Source organism: Aethalodelphis obliquidens, unplaced genomic scaffold, assembly GCF_003676395.1.
Source record: "Aethalodelphis obliquidens isolate GAN/ISIS:26980383/991018 unplaced genomic scaffold, ASM367639v1 scaffold5, whole genome shotgun sequence".
Classification (NCBI taxonomy): Eukaryota; Metazoa; Chordata; class Mammalia; order Artiodactyla; family Delphinidae; genus Aethalodelphis; species Aethalodelphis obliquidens.
Window position 1 is genome coordinate 31686880 of NW_020837949.1, and position 23274 is coordinate 31710153.

The 23274-nt window shown below is 39.5% G+C and overlaps 1 protein-coding gene, 1 long non-coding RNA gene and 1 other non-coding gene across 3 annotated transcripts in view; 1 reads left to right on the forward strand and 2 right to left on the reverse strand.

The window, feature by feature from the left end:
• Positions 1-15339, forward strand: part of LOC113618178 (cortactin-binding protein 2) — a 75738-nt gene extending 60399 nt beyond the window's left edge. The window contains exons 13-19 of the mRNA XM_027102095.1: positions 2236-2414; positions 4692-4891; positions 5246-5428; positions 8776-8839; positions 9962-10094; positions 11093-11194; positions 14277-15339. Of these exons, the coding sequence (XP_026957896.1) occupies positions 2236-2414; positions 4692-4891; positions 5246-5428; positions 8776-8839; positions 9962-10094; positions 11093-11194; positions 14277-14492 (1077 nt within the window). The 3' untranslated portion in view covers positions 14493-15339. The remainder of the gene's footprint in view (positions 1-2235; positions 2415-4691; positions 4892-5245; positions 5429-8775; positions 8840-9961; positions 10095-11092; positions 11195-14276) is intronic.
• On the reverse strand, positions 614-715 carry LOC113618644 (U6 spliceosomal RNA). The gene has a single exon (XR_003432075.1). It is a non-coding gene; the product is annotated as a U6 spliceosomal RNA (small nuclear RNA).
• Positions 5566-23274, reverse strand: part of LOC113618179 (uncharacterized) — a 59069-nt gene continuing 41360 nt past the window's right edge. The window contains exons 2-3 of the long non-coding RNA XR_003431916.1: positions 11840-11902; positions 5566-6892 (exon numbers count right to left, since the gene is read on the reverse strand). This is a non-coding gene — a long non-coding RNA (uncharacterized LOC113618179). The remainder of the gene's footprint in view (positions 6893-11839; positions 11903-23274) is intronic.

Sequence of the window (23274 nt, forward strand, 5' to 3'; positions counted from 1 at the left end):
CTCCACCAAGTTCCTGAACAAAATTCGGTGTCCGTTATGTTAGAGTGTGTGAACGTATGTGCGGTTGTGGAGTTGGGGCCATGGGAGGCGGGTGGAGGGAGAAGTGTGGGATGGGAATGCCTTTGGTAATTCAGTGAACAGTGCCTGCTAGTGGTGATTTGCGTTAATATCTGAAATTCCTAATTGAATCAGAAATCCTCTGTCCCAAGCTCTGCTAAAGTCAGTTGCCTGGTCGTAAATATATTCTTTTGACCAAAGCACATCTATTATATGACCTCAACCAGTAGGAAGAAAGGTGAGGCAAAGACAGTCATAGGTATACAGCTTTTCAGATTATTGATACTTCCATTAACTTCATCACTATTAATATTTAAATCTTATTGCCAAAAAATTCACCTAAATAATTGCAAAAGATACCAGTTTTTTTTCTTAAAGACTTTTTTTTAGAGCAGTGTTAGGTTTACAATAAAATTGAAAAGAGGGTACAGAGATTTCCCATCTACCTCTTGCTCCCTACACATGCATAGCCTCCTCCATTATCACCAGAACGGTGCCTTTTCTTATCAAGGAGGAACCTACACTGACACATCAAAATCCCTGGTTTGCCCAAGAGAAAAACATGGAATGCTTCACGAATTTGCGTGTCTTTCTTGCACAGGGGCCATGCTAATTTTCCTTGAAAGGTACATCTTACCTGGTAAAGTGTACCTCCTTTTCCCTCCTCTGGCTCTCTGGTAAACATAGTTTGAAAAGGATTGATTTTACTTATTTGGAAAGGAAAGTTCCAAGCTTCAGGCTCTACACTTTCCTCCATTGTGTTTGCGAATGGTCCAGTGGGGTGTGCTGTGAAGAATAGAAAGGGGAGGGGAGGTAATGCCTTTCATTTATCAGGAATCACTTCAAGTAGGTTAATAAAACGGATTCCAGGGTAGGAGTACAATGGGAATGAATGACTCCTGCAAAACGCCAGAAATCTTGTAACTGCAGGATGGAACCAAATACTTGGGGGCACTTAGAAGCACACTGGCACGTGATCAAAATTTCTTCTTCCAGCTCCTCACAGGGATATAAGTAAGCAGACCTTTTTTGGACAATACCAGGCTTCTAGTATTTAATAAAAAATATTTATACTTTATTTAGTAGGAAATTAATATTCAGCTATTAATTGTAGCACATGATCTCATTCTCTCTGGAAGAGGATCAGAGAAAGTGGGAGAAATATGATTGTTCCTCTTTTGAAGAAAAGGGAAACTATGATAAACAGATCCCAAAGCCTCATGTAACACAGTGATGTTACTTTAACGGAGCTGCTAGAATCACTGAACCACTCTTTCATTTTTTTCTAGGCCAAATTCTATCCCTTCATGTAGGACATAAAAACATTCATGTATTATCCTCAGTCTTAATATCATAATTCCTTGGTAAAGTAGAGATTTATGTGAATCTGCTTTCTTATAAAATACAGAGTCAATTGCTGTATCTGACTTCTAAATATTTGAGAGATTTCTCCTCATAGTAAATAAATCTTTGTCCTTTTGTGACCCCTCTGTACTACCAAAAAGGGACCTTTTATAAGATATAATTAACTATTCAACTATAAGATGTAATTCTCCCATTCAGCTGTGTGTTATACAGTATTACTTAAAATTTGCACATTTTAAAACTTGAAAACATACTTCTATATGCTGTCAGAGCATTTTGATGAAGTTATCATTTTAGCTGAGCCTTCCTTCTAGGGGAATTAGAAGTAATACAAGGTGAACATGCCACAGATCCAGGTATGCCATCTTATAACTTACCCAAAAAATATTAAAATATTTAATGTAATTTTAATTTCATTTATTCAGAATCCTTTTTTGAACACCTGCTATTTGCAAGACCTTGTGAGGAATTCTATACACATGTGAAAAACGATTTCTTCCCGAATTGATGTTTAAGAATTCATCCAAGTAAGACACCTCATCCAAGGTGTCTTACTGCACTATCATGTCTGAATCCTTTCATTGCACGTAATAAGCTGCAGATCTGTATCTGTATCTCGTGCTAACACACGTCATAGAGTATGTTATTACCTGGCCCTCTTCCAGCCACCCCAAGTGAAGGTAAAATCAGATTTGGCTACAGTTTCGTTGTACAGTTTGAATTTTTATATTTTTAATTTTGGAGTGTTCGAAACAAAAGGACAAGAAGCACTGTTCTAAACCAAGCCCCCGTCTTCCCCCTCCCTGTCTCTAGTTCAGGGGTCAGGTGCCCTCTCCCTGCGACCCCGTGTGCAAGACGGTCGACTGGGCCCTGGCTGTCTGGCGCCAGCTCAACTCGTGCCTGGCCCGCTTGGGCACACCGGAAGCACTTCTTGGGCCAAAGTATTTCCTGTCTTGTCCTGTAATCCCAGGGCACGCCCAAGCGACAGTGAAGTAAGTGTCATCGATCCTTCTTTGCCTATTTAAAGTAGAGCCCTGGCTGATAGGGAATGTTTGGGGGTGAGAAAGCTGAAGGGGCCACCTTGTGCCACCTCTTGTTGTGAACACGGAAAGCCAGTGCCCTGTGCTCCTGTCAGAGGACGACCGTGACTCATGTGGTGGGTACTTCCTAAGGAAACTATTTTGCTAAGACTGGATAGATCCCAATTTCCCTGTTTACAAAACTTTCATCAGACTCGTGTGCGACTTGCTGGGCAGTGTCTCCTGGGGAAGGCCCACATGAGACATTAGGTCAAGTATCCTGTAACCATCCCCCTACCCCACCCCCCAAAAAACCCACTTACATTCTGTCGATGAATTGAAAAGCTTCCTCTTTTATTAATGAGACTTATGTACTTACTGTGTTTTAGAGCAGCTTATGAAAACAGACATATATACAGTAAGGTTAATGAAATAGAAAATTAGAAGGAAATTGAAAGGAGGAAAAAACTTGTCACCATTCCAGCTTACTTAGTAAGGGTTCTGTGATTCGCTGTTAGATTTGATTCTGTACTTTCTGGCATCCTGGACAGAAATCTATTTTGGAAAGCGGGGTATGCAGATAATATGTCTTCTCTATTGTAAGACAAGCTATCAGTTTAATAACAGCTAATTGAGGGAACACAAGAAGTGCTATATTAAAAAGTATACAGCAATTTCTTGTTAAAAAGCAGAAATACACTTATTCATTTAATTACCCCTTTGTTTATCAGTATCATGAGTAAATTTAAGCCTTTTTTTTTTTTTTTTTTTTTTTAACGTCCAGAGCCTCAGGATTCTTAGGAAGCAGTTTTGGCCTTTCCTGTCTGCTGCATGGTCATTGTCAAGAGCTAGAGGCTCTGAGATTGTTAACCTTATCTGCAAGCTGACAGGTTAGCCTGCCACATTCAGGATGTGGCTTCTGACCCAGCACTGCATCACTCAGAGCACAGCCACAGCCTAGGCTTCGTATTTGCATTGGTTTCCCCACCTCCTCAGGCCCTATGGGGTGATGCATACTGGCCCAGGTGGATGCTGGCTTTGCATCAAAGCTGTGGAACTGTGAGCTTGGGAATCACCCAGTTTTCTAACGGGGATGCTGGCAAATCTGCCCAGGAAGGACATATAACTTTCATTATCGTCAGGAAACAAATCTGCCCTCTGCTCCAGAAGGAGACACTATCTCTGTTTTTCCAAGTCGGTTTACGATAGTAAAACAGCCTTGAAAAGATAATCCAGAGCAACAGCTGACACAAGAGGTACAGAAATGCCACGGAGAGTTAGCTCCCAACAGCCATATTAAGGAGCTGCCTTTTTAAAAAAATTATATATTGTTTTAGCCAAGGGTTATATCATCTTTACCCCTTCAGCACCTTTAGGAGTACTTTTTTTTCCTGTGTACTTTTTTTCCCCCTGAATTACGTGTCACTAGACACTAACAAAGCAGCTGACAATAGATGCTTGATACTGAGTAAATAGTTTTAAGGGTCTTGAAAGGCTTATGTCAGTATCTAATAACTTTGAAAACTTTCCTATTCTGGGAGATGGAGTTTTGTCTACAGCCTTTAACTGTATTAACTGTTTTTTAATGCTGCAACAAAGTGTAATCTTTTTTGAAGGAATTTGATTGGCACTAAGTGCTCCACGTTTGGGCTGAAGTCCCGCAGCAGCTACAGCTATTAATGCAAAGAGTCCACCTGAGGCCGTGGCTGGTTGATCCCATCCCCTCTCTACAGGGCTAACCCACCACGTGCAGACGCTGAGCCCCTGCCTTGGGGCAGGCAGATTTAATTTGCCAGGGATCATAAAATGTATCCCAATTGCAGAAATACTAAAATACAATATATGCATCTTATTAAGGAAAATGGCAAATAAGTTTAAGCTATTTAGACAGACTTTCAGGAAATCTTTTTCCAGACTTCTTTAGTCTATAAAGTTTTCCATGTATTTTTTCCCTTTCCATATATTTAATTTTATTTGTGCATTCAACACTCCAGCTCTCCAGGGTCTTATAAAGAAAAATGTGAGAGACATGTTAGCAGTTTCATTTGAAATACATTGTATTTTTAAGGCAAATTCAAACTACTTTGGTGTTGGATAATTTCACGTATTCCAAAATGACCTGGGAAAGGTAGCCTGTCCGTAGAAACACTTAGGTTTTGTTGCACAGTCTTCCAACCTGTTCCCCGTAGAGTTGTGTGTGATTCCTGAGAGGTTTGGTCCTAACTGTGAAACCCACTCCTCTCTCGGAAGGTGGATGTCTAAGCTGTGGAATGCTGTCATTGCACCCAGAGTTCAAGAAGCAATATTGTCAAGAGCCTCTGTGAAAAGACAACCCAGCCGTGGGCAAACAACTAAAAACCCTAGCCAGGGACAGCAGGCTGTGGTTAGAGCTGCTCTCAGCATCTTGCTTAATAAAGCTGTTCTGCATGGCTGTCCCCTCCAGAGAGCAGGTATGTGGGTTCATGCTGGGAGGAGAGGAAATTCACACTCTTATGTAATGCTTGCTTGAATTTGTTTTTAGGGTGCTCTATTTTCTCTCTTCGTAATGAGAGAAATTATCTCCATGTAATGGATGTTGCACAACACAGCTTTAGAACTCTCTATTTTTTCATTACTGGCTCACGTTTAAATACCAGACTTCAAAGTAATGTTTGCTGGTTGACAAAACGCCTGCTTGGGTATTACAAGCCTGTGATTTTGAAGAGGCTATTTCTTTAAGTATTGGAAATGTTGGATTTTACTCGATTCTGAAACTGCATTATTGCTTCTGTCCTTTTGACAAAACATGGTTTATGCTATTTCAGAGCTAGACCAGCATACAGCTGATTTCAAAGGAGGAAGTTTCCCTTTATCCATAGTTTCAAGTTACAACAGTTGCAGCAAGAAGAAAGAGAGTGGTGCCTGGAGAAAGGTGAGCACCAGTCCTCGCAAGAAGTCTGGCCGGTTCTCTTCACCCACCTGGAACAAGCCGGACCTGAGTGAGGAAGGTAAGGGGGGCAGGCATGTCACCCACACGTATGTGGGCATCCATGAGGTGGTTTCTGAATGCAAACGTGCTTTATTTTTATCACTCTGCATTCAACAAAGCAAAATTCTGAGTATTTCAGATACATATTTTCATGGAATAAAACACGTGGTAGTTACACTCCAAAAATATTTGAGAGCCCCCTACCTGAAAAAATAATCTTTCATACTAGAATTCTGAAATTAAATCTTTACCATGTTAATGGTCATCTGCTTTTTATTAATTTGATTTTCTTGGGATGCACACAATTATATTTATGTAATACAAATTGACACATAAAAGGAAAGAAATATGCCAATATGCATTCCTAAGCCAACCTTAAATTTTTAGAAGTATGTGTTATAGACGTATTTGATACCAGTTTAAGGTCTTTACAAGTGAGTCAGCTTTACACATTTTTTTCATACATGGGATGTACTGTGTACCAAGTTTTATTCTAAGCACTGGAAATAGAGCAGTGAAAACAGGAGATAAAAATACCTCCCCTCATAAAGTTTACATTCTAATAAATTATTAGACCTCTTCCTTTTGGCTTTGATAATAGCATAATCAGTTGTACAAATTTTAAATGTCCTCCCTAAAGGCAATCATATTTGAAAAGATGTTCCAACCTCACATGCATTGTGGATTTCTGTTACATGTAATTGAGGTCTTCAGGAGCCCCCTTGCACCCCAAAATGTTCTGTTTTATGTAATTTTATGGCAAGTTGACAGCAATGGGGTTGCTAAATAAAAGAATATGATGCCTAAAATCTTTCTTAGAGCAGAAAAAGTTGCTTTTATTACTATATTTTTATATTGAAGCTTATATTGATTTTTAATAAAAATTTAATATGGTTTTAACCATATCAGTACATGCCAGAGTTCTGTAATTACCCCAAGTATGTGAAAATAAATTGTGAGCACTTTTTAAAATGACTGAATGGACAGTCACTGAAAAAAAATATAAACTCTCATTGTAAAGATAAGTTTTATGTATTTATAATGGGATACATTCTGATCCCAAAGGCTTGCCCTTACTTCCTAAAGTTAGAGTGTTTGATTCAGGGAATAAAGTCATGAGACTCTAGCCCCCCAGTAGAGCAAAGAGTCTCCCTCAGATGACTTTCTGTAACAAGGATTATACCTTTTACCTGTTGATCCCTTGAGAGTATCCAGAAGGGCTCTACGAGGAGGATTATCATCTCCATTTACAGAGAGCAAAACTGAGGCTCAGAAACCCTTGGTTACCTGCTCCAATTCACTTCTACAAACGGGGGGTTCTGCAATCCCTGTTTTCGTTCCTGGCGAGTCCAATGCTGTTTTCTTCAGTCTGTGCCACTCATAATAATGCATGGCACTCAAAGAAGGACACCCGTGCAGGCTCTTCACTGTATCATTTCCAAGTGCATTAGAATTCCTTTAGGGCTCAGGACCAGCTGCTTTCCTGAACAATAAGCATTGTCAATATATATCAATACTTTAGAGTTGACAGACAAAATCCATAAAGTGAATATGAACTTAAAACAATATTATGGAAGTAAGTCTAACTTGGCAGACTGTATCAGGCAAAATTGAGTTATAAATTATTTTAAATTCATTTATATTTTTAAAATAATTACTAGTTGTACAGCTATTGGATATATCAAATATTCTTTGAAACATGAAAACGTCGATGAATAAAATTGTGTGCAACCATAGTTTACACTGACTTCAACGCAGAGGTTTATAAAATGCATTGGCCAGTGTTTAGGTGCGTGAACCACTGATTGGTTAAGGACCAAAGGTGGACATGCCTCTAGTTTTTAATTTTTTTTATAATAGTAACTTTTTCTAATAATTACATTTGATATAAAAATTATTACAACAGGGCTTCCCTGGTGGCGCAGTGGTTGAGAGTCCGCCTGCTGATGCAGGGGACACGGGTTCATGCCCCGGTCCGGGAAGATCCCACATGCCGCAGAGCGGCTAGGCCCGTGAACCACGGCCGCTGAGCCTGCGCGTCCGGAGCCTGTGCTCTGCAACAGGAGAGGCCACAACAGTGAGAGGCCCGTGTACGGCAAAAATAAAATAAAATATAAAATTATTACAACCATGTTTGGGTTGATTTTTGATTTTTTGACATCATTGGTTTAAAAAAGAAAAAAACCAAAAATAGAACCCTTTTGCATTCCATGCAGACCACTGTGGAAACTCATAAAATTTAATAAAGACACAGCCTTTTTATTTCCTGACCTAAACCAAGGCTGAGGGGTTGGTCACAGGCTTCTGGAGAGCAGGGCCCAAGGCTGTGCACTTACATGGTAATTAGGGGAAACCTACTAGTCATTGCTTTCTGACAATGACAAAAGTATGGATGAGGAAATATACAGAGATTCTTTGATGATCTGCTTTTAATCAGGATATATCAAATTCGACTTACTTTTCAAAATCATTCTTTAGAGATTAATCTGTGCTAGCACCATTCGTACAATTTTAGAATTAACTCAGAAGCAACTCTGTTAATGAACTTATAAAATTACAGTGTGTATTATAGAAAGACATTTTGAGTCTAAAATGTTTTAGTGTTTCTCAAACTTTTTTGACCGTAACCCATAGTGAGAAATATATTTTAAAGCCTGACCAGTGCACACAAACCTATGCATTTGCATGTATCTATAACTGGTACAAATTTATATATTTACTGCAACCTGTGCAATCTGATATTTCCTATTGTTTGTTTTTTTAAATGCGTTGAAATATGCAGTTTGAAGAACATTGGTGTGATATGCAGTATTTGTTTTAATGCTGTGACTTTTTGTATACTGTTCCTATTTTGTTTTCCGTAAAACGCAAAGCAATTAAAAGTTAAATTTCTACACACCAAGGCCACCCACACTGTATATATATCATGGGGCCCAGACATCAAAAACTGCTTCAGATCTACAGTCAGTAACTAGTCAGTAACATGGAAGGCAAACAAAGGGAGAGAAAGGGAAATTACCATCATCAAAAGGCACGTATTAACCCCTTTTTAGGTACTTTGAGAACAAAGCCCTAAGGATGTGGGGGCTTGACTGGTTAGAATAGGGTCCATTGATGAAAGCAGAGTTCAGGATTCCTGAATTGAGCCTCAGGTGGTGTGAGTTGTACCGTCTTTAGTCATAAATATATCAATACATGAGGTTGTTGGTCATTCCCTGACCTTCCACAGGGCTTCAAGAGATGGATCTAATCCAAAAACAATATGAAAATACAGCAGAGTCCATAGCCTGTTTCTTTTAAATACAGAGTTCAAGATGCACAGGGACTTTCTGTTGAAATGTGATTACATTTTTTTTCTTTAAACAGGTATCAAAAATAAGACGATGTTACAGCTGAACTGTGACAGGAATGCTGCTCTGTCAAAACAAAAGTAAGTTTCCCCTGTAGATTTAACTCAAACAATACACATTCTCATGATTAGTCTGTGCAACTATGAATTTCTTAAAGTTTCTTAGCCTATTTTGCTTTTATCTTTGGCTTCATTTTGTACCAAATTTGATAGTTATTATTAATGCATTTGACAAAGATGTTGTAACGTCCTGCACTTGTGAACTTTTAAACAGACTTTTAGATGACCTTTTTTTTGTGTGTGTGGTACGCGGGCCTCTCACCGTTGTGGCCTCTCCCGTTGCGGAGCACAGGCTCCGGACGCGCAGGCTCAGCGGCCATGGCTCACGGGCCCAGCCGCTCCGCGGCATGTGGGATCTTCCCGGACCGGGGCACGAACCTGCGTCCCCTGCATCGGCAGGCGGACTCTCAACCACTGCGCCACCAGGGAAGCCCCGTTTTTTTTTTTAATGATAGATTTACAGAAACCTAGCATGACTTATTTTTTTTCTTATGTTGCTCCTAGGGAATTGTTGATTATACCACCAAACTTGTAAGCAAGCTGAAATAAGGAATTATTAATCATAGAATAAAAATGCTTGGTAGTTTGTAAATAGGTCCCCAGTGTAGCCCAGTAAATTGTGTGCTCAATCACTTGGCAGGTAGCATTTAGGACCCTGTGCCCTGGTTCACAGAATTACAGAAGGGGGTGAGGGGGTCATTGAATCTGCATCACATGCTTGTTTCCGCCGGGTCCACTGTTAGATCTGTTGTATTCAACAGCCTATATAATATTTGTAATAACTCTATGTTGTAGGTATAAGGAATTTGTTAGAGAGAAGGGAACCCAGGAACTGAGTGAGGTGTTGAGGACAAAAAGAAAACCTGACCTGTGGTCATATTGCTAATATGTGGTAAATTCCTATTTACTCCATTATCACACTGCCCCCTGCACACAGTGTCTTAGCTTTATCTTTGGAGACAGAGAAGAAGAGGGAGGAGTAAGACTGGAATGTTTTAAGTGAAAGTAGATTTCTTTGTGTAGTAAAACTTTACCCTATTGAGAATTTTAAGTGGGAGTTTTCAAAGTCCAGCGGGAGTGGGTGGGAGTGGGTTGTTGCGTGACATTGATGGATGCCTTTAAAGGATGTTAAAAACTTTTTAGGTCTCTAGAGAATGATCTATCTTTGGCGTTGAATTTGGATCAAAGACTCTCTCTGGGTTCGGATGATGAAGCGGACCTTGTCACGGAACTTCAGAGCATGTGCTCCAGCAAGTCTGAATCTGATATAAGCAAGGTAAGCAGGACGCTTGGGGGAGGACACTGAATGGTTCCACCCAGCATTCGAGAGACTTCTTAGAGCCACGTCATAACTCTCACTCCCCGCCAGAAATTCCTTATCAAATAGCATGTTAATGCTCCAAATCAGAACATCCCTTACCTTGCTTAGAAAAGCCCTTTCTTCCAAAATACCCCTTCTACAGTAAGGGAGCTCTATTTAGCACACCTTCTCTGACAATCCTGAAGTGTTCATTGCGTTACCACAAATTACACCAATACATCCTTTTCCTTTTCTTATTCCTAACTTTGGCCCATAAGTCACCAGTCAGTAAGAGAGCATTACAGCAGCCTTGTATTCTGGATAGAATGGCAACTTTCCTTACAAATAAAAAAAATAAGTGGCCTGTCTAATCTGTTTAGTCAAAGTCTTCAAGCTGTGAAATTTGAGATCCAAATCCGGAAATCAGTGACCCAAAATCCCGAAGCATTAACAGCATCAAGTTCAACCTGTTTTGGCACCTGATATCTGCAGCAGATTTGACCAAACTTCCTTGATAAATGCCTTTTACTTGAAAGGGAGCATAAGAAGGTAGTTATAACTTGTGCAGCTTATGCCCCAAGACTCACCTATTGTATTTAGACAGTCCTAATCTCTGGCCAAAGTAGAACTGACTAGCTTATTTAATGTTGCTGCAAATGCGTCGAAATACTTAACCTCTGGAAAAATAAGGTAACAATGAAAATCTTGCAAATTTTATGTCCTTTCATTTTGTGCCAAGTGATTTTTTTTTTTTAACAGGGCTCATCTGGTTGTCTTCTTCTGACTTTAAAAGACTTTTTCCTTAGAGGTTATGTCTCATGCATTTGCCGTTAGTTTCACATGAAGACTTCAGGTCTTCGTATGAACATTATGGGACTTGCAGGTCTGTTCTGTAGAGCTTCTGACAGTAAGAGAAGGATCCCACTTCTGTTGTGGGTTTTCCACGGTGACTTGATAAACTGTGTATCTTCCAGATTGCTGATTCCGGGGATGAGTTAGGGAGGTTTGATCGTTCAGGAAACCACCCTGCATTTTCAGCAACTGTTAATAAGCCAAGAATGCCAGTGTCACAAAAGGTAAGTGTCCCCTTTCCCTCCAAAAGGGGACAAAGAAGGACTGTTGTGGAATTTGACTTCACAAATCTTTCAATGTGCATCACAGTTACTTTTAAACCATAGTTGGGAAATAAATAGGATAAAGGCAAAAGTGTTCTCTAAGGTAATCAAGGTTAGAAAAATTACTGTTTGGATAATAGCTTGAAAGAATCACATAGAAAAGCATTCTTTTTCCTTCTATTTGATGCCAGAATTTTGGGTGTCTTTTCCATTTGTTTATGCCGAAACTAGATTTCTGTCTTCTATTGCTATATTTTAAAATGGGATATTGAATTTCATTTGAGCACTATTTTGGAAAACTAGAGTTAATTTTAGCAAAGTGCTGAGTGATGATAAAGATCTACACACACACAAAAAAATCTCATTCTGGTTTACTTTAACTTGCCATATCATGCATGTTTCAGTGAGAGACTTTCTTTTAAAAACAAATCAGAATGTCAAATAGAAGAGCCAGGATTCCTCAACCTCTTGAAATAACTTATACGATTGGTTAATAAATGCCAAGAGTTGAGATGGCCCAGCATGGTACTCCTGGGTGAATAGAAACAATAAAACTACTTCTTATCCGGTAGTGATTTTATGAGGATGCATATTTTGTAAGCTCACCAAGCCATGTCGATTGTGGTTCACATCCTGTTCTCATCCGCTCGCATGGCAGCTGACACAAACCTGTTGTGGAGGGGGAGTGCAGAAAGCAGAATTACATTATTAACCCTCCTTTGATCACCAGACAGCCCTGGGCTCCCCTGCTCTCTCACGGCTTCCTTAGGTTTCAGTCCTGATTAGTTACGCGGAAGCTGTGTGTGTTGCGGGGAATATTAACAAGGCTGAGTTCTTGTATAAAAAATACATAACATGATCTGTGAAGAAGAGCATGACCTGTCTGGCTTACTCTGTATAGTATTTGCTTTTTTCCCCCAATTGGGAACAGTTTAGAAGCACAGCAAAAGCATAGTTTGGAGAGCAGGTAAGGGAGGATGACTAAGGAGGTGACCTGGGGTCCCTGCGGAGAATTCTGGCTGGAAAATATTTGTTCAGGAGCTGGGGTTCAGAACACCTTTCTTGGGCCTCCAGGACCCCTCTTCAGGATTCCTCGCGCAGCAGCCAGTGGGAAAGGGTGCGATGAGCCACTCTGTCCACAGGGCCCAGTCACTTTCCTATATAAAAAGGTTGACTGGTAGTGAGTGGCAGCTGTTGGATAATGAAGACAGTTTTGTACCTCTTTTTCTCTGTCACAGGACCATATTGGGTTGCTACAATGAGGTACTGTCCAGAAAAATAGTACTGAAGGGAGGCTAAGCTTTGTTTTAAAAGGGACCTTTTTAAAAAATGGATCATTTTATACTTTCTGGGCTCTTCAGAAAGAACCATAGAGTTTTTCAAATGTGCGGTTTGATGCGGGTATTAGGAGGACAGCTGCCCCCTCTTGCTTTGCCCACTGAACGCATTGTGAGGACTGTTCCCCGTGGCCAGATGTTCTTCTCAGAACCTGCCAGCAGAGGGTGAAGTATACTCATTTGGCATTTGCCAGCCTCCTGAGAGCTTCACAGGCTCATACCTCTTCTACTGTGAGAAACTCAGCGAGCATTTCTTGGTTAGATGCCCAGTCTCTTCTATTATCAGGAAGTAATTCCCTTTAGAAGTAAGAGCTGTCTGTGTTAGTTGAAATCACTTTCTCCTATGCGGCCAGAGAGGGGCCTATTTAATCAGGTAGCATGTCAGCCAGCCTTCTTAAACAATTTACATAAATACAGATTTAAAAACACAGATTTAAATCATCAGGAGAGTAGATAAATGTACTAAATGTACTAATAAATGTTTCCTTCTCATTAAGATGCAAATTAAACCCCCTAAAGCAGAAGTTCTCATTCTGGTGGCATAATGAAATCCACTTGAGGATTTTTTTTTTTCCAATCCCCGGTACCTGGACCACATGCCCTAGAGGTTCTGATGTAATTGGTCCAAGGTACAACCTGGACGTTGGGGTTTTTAAAAGCTCCTTGGTGATTCTCATGTGCAGCCAGGGCTTAGACCCACTCTCCAACACATACCTCTGATCTCTCATCCTCCTTATTTTCCACCCCATTTCTTTCCAAATATGTCCTTAAACGTCCTTAACTTATTTTTACATGTAATTTACTGTTTCAACAACATACCCATCTTCACCCTTCCTTCTTCCCATGGAACCCTTTCCTCTTCACCTGTCATAGCCCATACTCACTTGAGTTCAGTTCTGCCACCTGGCAAACATGAAGTGAGGCCTACCCAAGTGAACTCAAGATCAGGGAAAACAGCATGAGTAAAAGGTCTTATCCCAGCATCATCACTCTCACCTATCCAACTCTGGTTCCTCGCTATCCAACTCTGGTTCCTCGGGGGCAAAATGAGAGACCTAGACCAGGTCCAGAAGAGTTCTGAAACACTAGGAAGACAAGAGCATGCAGTTTCCAAGAATGGAAGATCTTGAGCTCCTTAGTCATAGAGAATTGCTATGCAGGAACTTTAATTCACTACAGCAGAAGCTCCATCAGAGCAAGGATGGTGCTCTTTTACGTTCTCTACTGTAAGCCGAGCACCTAGAACAGTGTTTGTCTTTTAAACATTCAAAATATGTGTTGAGTAATAGTCCAATTAGATCTAAAGGCAGAAGCATTAAGTGACGTGCTCAAGGTGAAAGAGTTGAATTGTAGAACTGCTTAAAGATGGTTGGAGTAGTCCAGTTTGATTTCCTCAGGCCTAGGACTTCATACAGCTCCAGCTGGTGAGGAGACCCCGGATTCTGGCACTCGATTCATTGACTCCTGTGTCTAGCACTTTTGTGATACCACAAAGGACCTAATGAAAATCAGCCAGTGGGTCTATAAGACATTAAGCATTCAGCTTCTCCCCTCCATTGTCTTTTGTTCATTTTTTCATGAGAACTTAACTTAAGAGAGAAACTCCTACCTGCGTGTTCAGGGACAGAGAGGAGGAAGTTAGGACTGATCACAGAAGTTGGGAACAATGTCAAATTGACAAGCTATTTTGTTTGCCTTTCTTACAGGAGGTCAGTCCTCTCAGCAGCCATCAAGCGACCGAATGCAGCAACAGTAAATCAAAGACTGAGTTGGGTGTTTCAAGAGTTAAATCTTTTCTTCCTGTTCCTAGAAGTAAAGTCACCCAGTGTTCCCAGAACACCAAAAGAAGCAGCAGCAGCAGTAATACAAGGCAAATAGAAATAAACAATTCAAAAGAAGATTTGAAACTTACACAAAAATGAACAAGTAGAAAAACCTAACAAATAGGCCTGCCTACAATATTCTCATTCTTCTGTATATTTCACACAGAAACCAAGGACAAGATGTAAATACCTTTAAATGAATCACATGTTTTCACTGCAATATAAAGTATGAGTGCAGGACCACTATTCAGTTTTTTGTAAAGTGTATTTATAATCAACATTTAGGGTTTTTTTTTTTCAGTTCTGTAGGATTGAACTGCAATACCAAGAAGTTATACCCACTTTTCAAGTAGTTTTATAATAGAAAAGTCATAATAGTTTTACTCAAGATGTTCAGGGGTATTAAAACAACTGTCTGTGTACTGTATATCTATATATATGTATATATGTAGATTTAAGAAAGCCTGAATCATTGCATACTACATGTATGCAACATTGGCTTAGATAACAAGTACCATTTTAAAGAGATCATAATTTTATGTTCACTTGATGAGAAATGACTAGAATGGGGCAATAACAAATCATTTCTCAACAGTTACTTTTCTTAAAAGCCATATTAAGTATTTTTAAGTATTTTGCCTGTTAAAATTCTAGTTTCCAGTTTTAAATCTTTTAATGGTTGCATCATGTATATTTATGCTTATGAATTTGCATTATTGACTCCTGTAAAATATGAAATTATATAATGCAATAAAAAGTGTTATCTTTCTTAACAAAAGTTTTATACCTAAGTGGATATAAAGAAGTAAATGCTTCAATAAATGAGACTTAACTCCTCTTCAATTCTAGTGGCACAATGGATAATATTTTCTAGATGGTTTGTTTCACTAATGAAATGACTTAACTCAAAAATTTAATATGCCTTGACACCAAATAAAATATTGAATTAGTGAAATAATTTTGCTGTAGTTTCTATCGCTCTTAGTAGTTTATCCATGCAAAAGATATTTGTGTTCAATTTAAGGACATTTGTAAAACTGGTCCTCCATGTTGGTATTTCAGTAGATGTTCAGAGAAAGACTCACACTTGTTAGAAAGTATTAGTTGGTTTAAACTAAACTAAAACATTTCAGTGGAGCTCTAGGAATTAGGTGCTCATTGAAAAAAATTTTTTCATACATACAAAAAAAAAGTATAATTATATACCAAGAGTCATTTGCTTGTCTGAGAGTACTGAAAGTCCTTTCTTGGCCAGAATGGTTATTTACATTAAAGTATATACATGTGCATTGAAACTATATTATACTTTGCAAGTATCTTTAAAAAATGTATAGTGAAGATTAGGCCACATGGGGTGAAGTAGAGGAAGGATCAGGGAAGAGATCAATTCCAGTACCTGTCAGCCTTCATCTCTGCAATCCTTGGTTGTACAGCATGGACCTCATGGACAGGGAGATGAAACTAGAGCAAGGGACAGAGGGTAGATAGGAGAGAGAGGCTGGAGGAAATAGGCTTGAACACAATAACGCCTTTGAGCTGGGCTCAAATTCTTGGTACCCTGGTGGTGTTTGATACTCTCAAGTGTTTTCACAAAAAGACATTAATCTTGGGAACAAAACTCAATGCTCTTGATATCATAGACCAACATACATAGATTGAGGTGGCTCTAACGTGTTTCCTCCTGCTTACATACACCTTCTTAGATTGTGTCCTATTTGATTTTTTAGTGATAAGGCATTGTGCTTTATATCAGCAGCTTTTCTGAAGATAAGGATCTCATTAGTGTATTCAAGGACCAGAGAAGAGAAAAAATTTGGAATATATTATTAAGATGACCTCTAGTAACTGATCCATAGTTTTGATTCATTAGTAAAAATTCAACACATACTTTTTATAATTGGATGGTAGACTGGAAGATGTCTAAAGGCATTTAAATCAGGAGCTTTCAAAATACAGATAGAGACCTAGTAATTGGTCATTTTATCAATTGAGTGGGTCACAACTACCATTTTTTTGAAAATAGGATAGAATAGAAAGAGTCAGAGTACATCATGGTATCACAGTCAATAAATGAACTATTTGTGAAGATTTTGTTTCTATTATGTAGGTACACGGATGTAGGCACTGGATTGTGATGTAAAGCGTAACTCTTTCTGTGGGTCATGTCCAAAAGTCTTTGAAAGTCACTACGGTATAATGGAACCTAGTGGTGAGGGTCGGGGTGCTTTGGGGGTAAAAAGTTCTTTGGTGATAAACAGCCTTGGGACTGAATTAAGCACTAACATTTACTAGCTGTGTGACCTAAGACAAGTTACCTGATCTCTTTGACCCAGGTTTCACAATAGTTAAATAGGACATGACAACCCTACAAGTTATCCATGAGCATTAAAATGAGGTAATATAGTGTTCCTAGTTACTCCCCTCATACATAAAAAGTAATAAATTATGTCCCAGAACTCTGTGGCAATCCAACATCTTTTCAAGTTGTAATCAATTCACAAGCAACTACTAACAGCTGTATTATGAGCATCAGATTTTACTACAGTTGTGTGAAACACCTAACAGATAGAAATAGCTAATTGGAAATTAATATAAAACATTAGCAAATTTTATTTTCCTTTATGTTGTCTATTTAGGAGAACCTCATCATCAAGGTAACACATTTTGCAGTTGCCTATGTAAAAGAAAAACTAGTAGATGTGTCAAAATCTGATAATGAAAAAAGCCAATTTTGATAGACAAGGCTGAATTTCCATAATATTTTTTTCTGTGCAATAAATACTTAATGCAACTTAAGTTCAGTTGACCTAGCCAACACCTGATTTAGGCAACTGTTCTTAACAACTATGAGCCATTACACAAAACTTACTCTATGAAGTTATGTGATACTTTCTGAATTCTATCTGACTCCTTCTGTAACATTTTTCTCAGAGAACATCGCTCAGATGTCAAAGGAGTAAGTTAGTGAATAGATAATCCTGTTAGTTTAATTTGGTTTTTACTGTGAATAAATAGTTGAGTTGTAGACTAAGATGCCATTGTTGATTTGAAAGAGAGGACTATGGAAATATATGAAGAGAGGATATGAGTTACACACCGTATCTATTCTGTCTTTAATAGTGAAGATAACACTTGACTATCAAGAGTCATGTGCTGTAGGTTCTGGCCACAAGGCTAAGACAACATGTAATATCTCTAGGTGTCAATGTCTTCACTGGAAGAAAAAATAGAGGATTTTTCTTGTTCCCAGAAAGTACAATAGGAAAATCAGAAATCCTGATAGTTGTTCATACACATTCTGATACCTTAATAAGGGATGACATCAGCTAAACATATCCAAAAAAAAGTTACCTGGATTATATTTTGAGGAAATCAAGAATATGTCAGAGAAATTAAGAAACCAATCCTATTTACAATTTCATCGAAAAGAATAAAATACCTAGGAATAAATTTAACCAAGGAGGTAAACGACCTGTACACTGAAAAGGCATTGATGAGAGAAATTAAAGAAGGCACAAATAAATGGAGAGAGATTCTGTGCTTACAAATTAAAAAATTAATACTGTTAAAATGTCCCTAGTACCCAAAGCAACCTACAGATTCAGTGAAATCACTATCAAAATTCCAATGTTTTTTTTCACAGAAATAGAACACACAATCCTAAAATTTGTGTGGCACCACAAAAGACCCCGAATAGACAAAGCAGTCTTGAGAAAGGACAGAGCTGGAAGTGTCATGCTTCCTGATTTCAAACTATATTAGCTATAACAAATCAAAATAGTATAGCGCTGGCATAGAAACAGACACAGATCGATGGAATAGAGTGCCCAGAAATAAACCCATGCATATATGGACAATTTCTGATAAAGATGCCAAGAATATACAATGAGGAAAGGGCAGTCTCTTTAATAAATGCTGTTGGGAAAACTGGACAGCTACATGGAAAAGAACAAAACTAAACCCACTATCTTACACCATACACAAAAATTAACTCAAAATGGATTAAAGACTTGAATGTAAGACCTGCAAACATAAAACTCCTAGAAGAAAACATAGGGGGGTAAGCTCCTTGACATTGGTCTTGGTGATGATTTTCTTGATCCGACACCAAAAGTAAAGGCAAGAAAAGCAAAAATCAACAAGGGAGACAAAATAAAAACCAAAAACCTTCTGCACTGGAAAGGAAACCAACACAAGGAAAACCCAACCTATGAAGTAGAAGAAAATATTTGCAAATCATATATATATGATAAGGGAATAATACCCAAAACATATTTTAAAAACTCATACAACTTAACAGCAAAAAACCAAACAATCCAATTAAAAACAGGCAGAGGATCTAAATAGACATTTTTCCAAAGAAGACATACAGATGGGCCAACAGGTCCATGAGAAGGTGCTCAACATCACGAATCATAAGGAAAATGCAAATCAAAACCACAGTGAGATATCACATTATACCTGTTAGAATAGCTATCATCAAAAAGACGAGATAAGTGTTGGCAAGGATATGGAGAAAAGAGAACCCTTAGGCACTGTTGGTAGGAATGTAAATTGGTGCAGCCACTATGGAAAACTGTATGGAGGTTCCTCAAAAATTAAAAATACTCTCGCAGACTCCAGGAGAGGTCACAAGCCACCTCTGCTCCCACTGCATGCTCCAGGGGTGTGCGTGAGCCATCACCACTACCGAGAACCCCAGAACCCGGCACCAGCCGCTGCATCTGCGTACCCCCTATCAACTTGAACAGACCAATCACTAGAAGTGAAATAGAATATGTAATCAAAAAACTCCCTACAAACAAAAGTCCAGGAGCAGATGGCTTCACAGGCAAATTCTACCAAACATTCAAAGAAGAACTTATACCAATCCTTCTCAAACTCTTCCAAGAGATTGAAGAGGAAGGAGCACTCCCAAAGACATTCTATGAAGCCACCATCACCCTGATATCAAAACTAGACGACGACACTACTAAAAAGGAAAATCACATGCCAATATCTCTGATGAATATAGATGCAAAAATTCTCAACAACATATTAGCAAACTGAATCCAACAACACATAAAAAAGATAATAATACACCACGACCAAGTGGGATTCATCCCAAGTTCACAAGGATGGTAATACATACACAAATCAATCAATGTGATACACCATATCAACAAAAGAAAAGGTAAAAACCACATGATCTTGACTCCCAGGTGGCACAGTGGTTAAGACTCTGTGCTCCCCATCAAACCCAGGGGGCCCAGGTTTAACCCCTGGTCAGGGAACTAGATCCCACATGCATGCCGCAACTAAGAGTTCACATTGCCACAACTAAGAAGCCAGCTAGCTGCAACTAAGGAACCCATGTGCCGCAACTAAGGCCCAGCACAACAACAACAAAACACATGATCAACTCAACAGATGCAGAAAATGCATTTGACAAAATTCAACATCCATTCATCATAAAAACACTCATCAAAATGGGTATAGAGGGAACATATCTCAACATAATAAAAGCTATCAATGACAAACCCACAGCCAATGTAATACTCCAAGGCGAAAAACTGAAAGCCTTCCTGCTAAAATCTGGAACAAGACAAGGATGCCCCCTCTCACTTCTTCTATTCAACATAGTATTGGAAGTCCTAGCCACAACAATCACACAAGAAAAAGAAAGAAAATGTATCCAAGTCAGAAGGGAAAAAGTAAAATTGTCATTATAGGCAGATGATATGATACTATATATAGAAAACCCTAAAGACTCCACAAAAGAACTACTAGAATGGATCAATGAATTCAGCAAGGTAGCAGGATACAAGATTAACATACAAAAGCAATTCTTTACATTAACCATGAAATATCAGCAAGGGAATGTAAAAGAATAATACCTTTTAAAATTGCACCCCCCCAAAATGAAATACTTAGGAATAAACCTGACCAAGGAGGTGAAAGACTTAAACACTAAGAATTATAAAACATTAATAAAGGAAACTGAAGATGATTCAAAGAAATTGAAAGCTATCCCATGCTCTTGGATTGGAAGAATATTGTTGAAATGGCCATACTACCCAAAGCAATCTACAGATTTAATGTAATCCCTGCCAAATTACCCATATTTTTCAATGAAATAGAACAAATAATCCTAAAATTTATATGGAAACATAAAAGACTCAGAATTGCCAAAGCAATCCTGAAGAAAAACAACAAAGCAGGAGGCATAACCCTCTTAGACTTCAGACAATACCACAAAGCTACAGTAATCAAAACAGCATGGTACTGGCACAAAAACAGACATATGGACCAATAGAACAGAATAGAAAGCCCAGAAATAAACCCACACACCTACGGACAATTAATCTTCAACAATGGGGGCAAGAATATACAATGGGAAAAAGAATGTCTCTTCAGCAAATGGTGTTGGGAAAGTTGGACAGCCACATATAAATCAATGATGTTAGAACACACCCTCACACCATACATAAAAATAAATTCAAAATGGCTTAAAGACTTAAACATAAGACATGATGCCATAAAACCCCTAGAAGAGAGCATAGGCAAAACATTCTCTGATGTAAATCACACCAGTGTTTTCTTAGGCCAGTCTCCCAAAATGATAGAAATAAAAGCAAAAATAAACAAATGAGACCTAATCAAAACTTACAAGCTTCTGCACAGTAAAGAAACTCATAAACAAAATGAAAAGACAACCTACAGAATGGGAGAAAATATTTGCAAATGATGTAACCGACAAGGGATTAATTTCCAAAATATACAAACAGCTCATACAACAACAACAAAACAAAGAAACCAATCAAAAAATGGGCAGAAGACCTAAATAGCCATTTATCCAAAGAAGACACACAAAGGGCCAATAGGCCCATGAAAAGATGCTCAAAATTGCTAATTATTAGAGAAATGCAGATCAAAACTACAATGAGGTACCACCTTACACTGGTCAGAATGGCCATCATTAAAAACTCTACAAATAACAAATGCTGAAAAGGGTGTGGAGAAAAGGGAATCCTCCTACACTGTTGGTGGGAATTTAAGTTGGTACAGCCACTATGGAAAACAGTATGGAAGTTCCTCAGAAAACTAAAAATAGAATTACCATATGATCCAGCAATCCCACTCCTTGGCATATATCCAGACAAATCTCTAATTCAAAAAGATACATGCACCCCCCATGTTCATAGCAGCACTATTCACAATAGCTAAGACATGGAAACAAACTAAGTGTTCATCAACAGATGAATAAAGAAAATGTGATACATATATGTAATATTACTCAGCCATAAAAAGAATGAAATAATGCGACTTGCAGCAACATGGATGGACTTAGAGATTATCATACTAAGTGAAGTAAGTCAGAAACAGAAGACAAATACCATATGATATCACTTATATGTGGAATCTAAAATATCACACAAATTAACCTATCTACGAAACAGAAACAGACTCACAGAGAGAACAGACTTGTGGTTGCCAAGAGGGAGGAGGTTGGGGGAGGGATGGAGTGGGAGGTCAGGGTTAGCAAATGGAAGCTATTATATACAGAATGATAAACCACAAGGTGCTACTGTACAGTGCAGAGAACTATATTCAATATCCTATGATAAACCATAATGGGAAAGAATATAAAAAAAGAATGTAGAGGGGCTTCAAAATGCCAGAAGAGTAGGACATGGCGATCACCTTCCTGCCCACAAATACATCAAAAATACATCTACATGTGGAACAACTCCTACAGAACACCTACTGAACGTTGGCAGAAGACCGAAGACCAATCAAAAGGCAAGAAACTCCCCACGTACCTGGGTAGGACAAAAGGAAAAAGAAAAAACAGAGACAAAAGAATAGGGATGGGACCTGCACCAGTGGGAGGGAGCTATGAAGGAGGAAAGGTTTCCACATACTAGAAACCCCTTCGCGGGTGGAGACTGTGGGTGGCGGAGCGGGGGAGCTTCCGAGCCACAGAGTAGAGCGCAGCAACAGGGGTGCGGAGGGCAAAGCGGAGAGATTTCCGCACAGAGGATCGGTGCCGACCAGCACTCACCAGTCCGAGAGGCTTGTCTGCTCACCCGCCGGGACGGGTCGGGCCTGGGAGCTGAGGCTCGGGCTTCGGTCGGAGCGCAGGGAGAGGACTGGGGTTGGTGGCGTGAACACAGCCTGAAGGGGGCTAGTGCGCCACAGCTAGCTGGGAGGGAGTCCGGGAAAAAACCTGGAGCTGCCAAAGAGACAAGAGACTTTCTTGCCTCTCTGTTTCCTGGTGCGTGAGGAGAGGGGATTATGAGCGCCGCTTAAGGAGCTCCAGAGATGGGCGAGAGCTGCGGCGATCAGCGCGGACCCCAGAGACAGGCATGAGACGCTAAGGCTGCTGCTGCTGCTGCCACCAAGAAACCTGTGTGCAAGCACAGGTCACTATCCACACCTCCCCTCCCGGGAGCCTGTGCAACCCGCCACTGCCAGGGTCCAGTGATCCAGGGACAACTCCCCCGGGAGACACACAGCGCACCTCAGGCTGGTGCAACGTCACGCCGGCCTCTGCCGCCCTGCATTCGTACCCCTCCCTCTCCCCGACCTGAGTAAGCCAGAGCTCTCTAATGAGCGGCTCCTTTAACCCCATCCTGTCTGAGTGAAGAACAGACGCCCTCTGCTGACCTACATGCAGAGGTGGTTCCAAATCCAAAGCTGACCCCAGGAGCTGTGCAAACAAAGAAGAGAAAGGGAAATCTCTCCCAGAAGCCTCAGGAGCAGCAGATTAAATCTCCACAATCAACTTCATGTACCCTGCATCTGTGGAATACCTGAATAGACAATGAATCATCCCAAAGTGAGGAGGTGGACTTTGGGAGCAACGATATATATTTTTTTTTCCCTTTTTCTCTTTTTG